Source organism: Poromitra crassiceps (genome assembly GCF_964638095.1).
Source record: "Poromitra crassiceps genome assembly, chromosome: 16".
NCBI lineage: Eukaryota > Metazoa > Chordata > Actinopteri > Beryciformes > Melamphaidae > Poromitra > Poromitra crassiceps.
Window position 1 is genome coordinate 19,665,572 of NC_139645.1, and position 5,000 is coordinate 19,670,571.

Below are 5,000 nucleotides of genomic sequence, written 5' to 3' on the forward strand. Positions count from 1 at the left end.
CGTACAGGCAGAAGCCGGTGCAGAAGGCGTTCCACAGCGTGCCCAGCACGGCGTACAGCAGGATGGCTCCCAGGTTGTCGAAGAAGAGGCGCGCGGGCATGAAGTAGCCCGCGTCGCCCACGATGGTGGGCAGCAGGAACAGGAAGAAGAGGGCGGGCTCTAGCTGGTACAGCTGCTTCTTATTGGCTACCAGCACCACCCCGCCCAGCACCAGGCCCAGCAGGATCAGCATGCAGCTCTCTGGCACCACGGTGGTGAAGCGCTGGGAGAAGTGGAACACTGCAGCCAGGAGACAGGAGGCAGGAGAGAGGAGGCAAGAGGCAGGAGACAGGAGGCAGAAGACAGGAGGCAGGAGACAGGAGACAGGAGGCAGGAGGGAGGAGGCAGGAGACAGGAGACAGGAGACAGGAGACAGGAGACAGGAGACAGGAGGCAGGAGGCAGGAGGGAGGAGACAGGAGACAGGAGACAGGAGGCAGGAGGCAGGAGACAGGAGACAGGAGACAGGAGGCAGGAGGGAGGAGACAGGAGGCAGGAGGCAGGAGACAGGAGGCAGGAGGGAGGAGGCAGGAGACAGGAGACAGGAGGCAGGAGACAGGAGGCAGGAGACAGGAGAGAGGAGACAGGAGACAGGAGACAGGAGGCAGGAGGCAGGAGACAGGAGACAGGAGACAGGAGGCAGGAGGGAGGAGACAGGAGGCAGGAGACAGGAGACAGGAGACAGGAGGGAGGAGACAGGAGGCAGGAGACAGGAGACAGGAGACAGGAGGCAGGAGACAGGAGACAGGAGGCAGGAGACAGGAGACAGGAGGCAGGAGGGAGGAGACAGGAGGCAGGAGACAGGAGACAGGAGGCAGGAGACAGGACAGACAAGAGAGTGTGATTAGATTTTTTTTTTAACGTTTGACAAAATGGCGGCTCTAGAAAGATAGCCTGATTACTTCCTTACTAGACTAGAGTGAATAATTTGTGCGAGTAAACTGGCGCACGTAAAGCGTTCCTTTGGCCTTGGTGTGAACATACAGTAAAGTGCCATATTAACAGAACTAGAGGCAAAAAAGAGACATTGGAACCGGAAATAAACACACGATTAACACAAAGATTTGCGCGGTCAAATACCGCACGAGTAAAGCAAGGCGAAGATTCACCTCACGCCCGGACTGAACAAGCAGTGTGTGTGTGTGTGTGTGTGTGTGTGTGAGAGTGAGTGTGTGTGTGAGAGAGAGAGAGAGAGAGAGAGAGAGAGAGAGAGAGAGAGAGAGAGTGTGTGTGTGTGTGTGTGTGTGTGTGTGTGTGTGTGTGTGTGTGTGTGTGTGTGTGTGCGAATGACCCTGAACACATCGTCTGGAAGAGATCAATCAGGGCCTGCTGTGAGTCATCACAAGACACACAACAACACGTGCTCACACACACACACTCACACACACGCACACACACACTCTCACACACACACACTCACACTCACACACACGAGGGACAAACATCACGACAGCTCCATCAATCAACATCAAAGAATGGACCCACCTACACACACACACACACACACAAATGGGCACGCACGCTCTTCATCATCGTGTTCGGAGAGTCACTGGTCAACGACGCCGTCACCGTGGTACACACACACACACACACACACACACACACACACACACACACACACACACACACACACACACACACACACAGCCTCAGCAGCAGTGTGTTGAGGCCCAGACAAAACGAAGGCCGACTCTTGTGTCGCCTCATGTCTCCAAAAGGTGTCACTTGAAAACACCTCGAAGACTAACAGCCAACGGCTAACGAGCACGTACGTCCTGCACCAGCTGACCAGCAGCCAATCAGAGTGAGTTCTCTCACCGACGGCCTGTCCAAACCTGAACCATGTTTTAGTTCCTAACCTAAACTCCATGTTTTAGTTCCTAACCTAAACTCCATGTTTTAGTTCCTACCCTGAACTGTTTTTGTCACAGAATCCAGTCCATGTTTTAGAGGGAGGAAGGTCATCTCCACAGCAGGTAAACCTGCCTTCCAGCTGCTCGCTATTCTGGTCCACAAACAAACATGGCCGACGTGTTTCAGCATCAAGTCTTCAGGGCTCCACAAATAACTCCTGCTCTCCTTCTATACCTCCTCCTTACCTCCACCTCCTGAAACATGTGTTACCAAGGAACAGAGAGAGAGAGAGAGAGAGGGAGAGAGAGAGAGAGAGAGAGAGAGGGAGGGAGAGAGAGAGAGAGAGAGAGAGAGAGAGAGGGAGGGAGGGAGAGAGAGAGAGAGAGAGAGAGAGAGAGAGGGAGAGAGGGAGAGAGAGAGAGAGAGAGAAGGAGAGAGAGAGAGAGAGATGGAGAGAGAGAGAGAGAGAGAGAGAGAGGGAGAGAGAGAGAGAGAGAGGGGGAGAGAGAGAGAGAGAGAGAGAGAGAGAGGGAGGGAGAGAGAGAGAGAGAGAGAGGGAGAGAGAGAGAAGGAGAGAGAGAGAGTCCAGCTGGCCTCTGCAAGTTTTAGAGTTACAGATTAATGAGAAGTGAAGAGTCTCCACACCTGCTGTTCTCACACACACACACATACACACACACACACACACACACACACACACACACACACACACACACACACACACACACACACAGACACACACACACACACACACACACACACACACACACACACACACACACACACACACACACGACCTGGGAGCCATGGGTCCAGAGTAGACAGGTTGACATCAATACAAAGGAGAATGAAATGTGTGGCGACGAGCTGGTCTAATCTAATGTGCATGAATCATCTGTGCTGTTTGTGTTCAGGGTGAGACGTGCAGGAGAGACCTACAGACAGATCCTGTAGGGTGAGACGTGCAGGAGAGACCTACAGACAGATCCTGTAGGGTGAGACGTGCAGGAGAGACCTACAGATAGATCCTGTAGGGTGAGACGTGCAGGAGAGACCTACACACAGATCCTGTAGGGTGAGACGTGCAGGAGAGACCTACACACAGATCCTGTAGGGTGAGACGTGCAGGAGAGACCTACACACAGATCCTATAGGGTGAGACGTGCAGGAGAGACCTACAGACAGATCCTGTAGGGTGAGACGTGCAGGAGAGACCTACAGACAGATCCTGTAGGGTGAGACGTGCAGGAGAGACCTACAGACAGATCATGTAGGGTGAGACGTGCAGGAGAGACCTACACACAGATCCTGTAGGGTGAGACGTGCAGGAGAGACCTACAGACAGATCCTGTAGGGTGAGACGTGCAGGAGAGACCTACAGACAGATCCTGTAGGGTGAGACGTGCAGGAGAGACCTACAGACAGATCCTGTAGGGTGAGACGTGTAGGAGAGACCTACAGACAGATCCTGTAGGGTGAGACGTGCAGGAGAGACCTACAGACAGATCCTGTAGGGTGAGACGTGCAGGAGAGACCTACACACAGATCCTGTAGGGTAAGACGTGCAGGAGAGACCTACAGACAGATCCTGTAGGGTGAGACGTGCAGGAGAGACCTACAGACAGATCCTGTAGGGTGAGACGTGCAGGAGAGACCTACACACAGATCCTGTAGGGTGAGACGTGCAGGAGAGACCTACAGACAGATCCTGTAGGGTGAGACGTGCAGGAGAGACCTACACACAGATCCTGTAGGGTGAGACATGCAGGAGAGACCTACAGACAGATCATGTAGGGTGAGACGTGCAGGAGAGACCTACAGATAGATCCTGTAGGGTGAGACGTGCAGGAGAGACCTACAGATAGATCCTGTAGGGTGAGACGTGCAGGAGAGACCTACAGACAGATCCTGTAGGGTGAGACGTGCAGGAGAGACCTACAGACAGATCCTGTAGGGTGAGACATGCAGGAGAGACCTACAGACAGATCATGTAGGGTGAGACATGCAGGAGAGACCTACAGACAGATCCTGTAGGGTGAGACATGCAGGAGAGACCTACAGATAGATCCTGTAGGGTGAGACGTGCAGGAGAGACCTACAGATAGATCCTGTAGGGTGAGACGTGCAGGAGAGACCTACAGACAGATCCTGTAGGGTGAGACATGCAGGAGAGACCTACAGACAGATCCTGTAGGGTGAGACGTGCAGGAGAGACCTACAGACAGATCCTGTAGGGTGAGACATGCAGGAGAGACCTACACACAGATCCTGTAGGGTGAGACGAGCAGCAGGAGAGACCTACAGACAGATCCTGTAGGATGAGACGGGCAGCAGGAGAGACCTACAGACAGATCCTGTAGGGTGAGACGTGCAGGAGAGACCTACAGACAGATCCTGTAGGGTGAGACGTGCAGGAGAGACCTACACACAGATCCTATAGGGTGAGACGTGCAGGAGAGACCTACAGACAGATCCTGTAGGGTGAGACGTGCAGGAGAGACCTACAGACAGATCCTGTAGGGTGAGACGTGCAGGAGAGACCTACAGACAGATCATGTAGGGTGAGACGTGCAGGAGAGACCTACACACAGATCCTGTAGGGTGAGACGTGCAGGAGAGACCTACACACAGATCCTGTAGGGTGAGACGTGCAGGAGAGACCTACAGACAGATCCTGTAGGGTGAGACGTGCAGGAGAGACCTACAGACAGATCCTGTAGGGTGAGACGTGTAGGAGAGACCTACAGACAGATCCTGTAGGGTGAGACGTGCAGGAGAGACCTACAGACAGATCCTGTAGGGTGAGACGTGCAGGAGAGACCTACACACAGATCCTGTAGGGTAAGACGTGCAGGAGAGACCTACAGACAGATCCTGTAGGGTGAGACGTGCAGGAGAGACCTACAGACAGATCCTGTAGGGTGAGACGTGCAGGAGAGACCTACACACAGATCCTGTAGGGTGAGACGTGCAGGAGAGACCTACAGACAGATCCTGTAGGGTGAGACGTGCAGGAGAGACCTACACACAGATCCTGTAGGGTGAGACGTGCAGGAGAGACCTACACACAGATCCTGTAGGGTGAGACGTGCAGGAGAGACCTACAGA

At 53.7% G+C, this 5,000-nt stretch overlaps 1 protein-coding gene across 1 annotated transcript in view; it reads right to left on the reverse strand.

Annotated features, from left to right (window-relative positions):
- slc9a5 (solute carrier family 9 member A5) overlaps nucleotides 1-5,000 on the reverse strand; it is a gene marked incomplete at both ends in the record, with an annotated part of 42,756 nt that overhangs the window by 32,497 nt on the left and 5,259 nt on the right. The window contains 1 exon segment of the mRNA XM_083653176.1: nucleotides 1-279. This exon segment is cut by the window's left edge and continues 24 nt beyond it. Coding sequence (XP_083509302.1) covers nucleotides 1-279 — 279 coding nt within the window.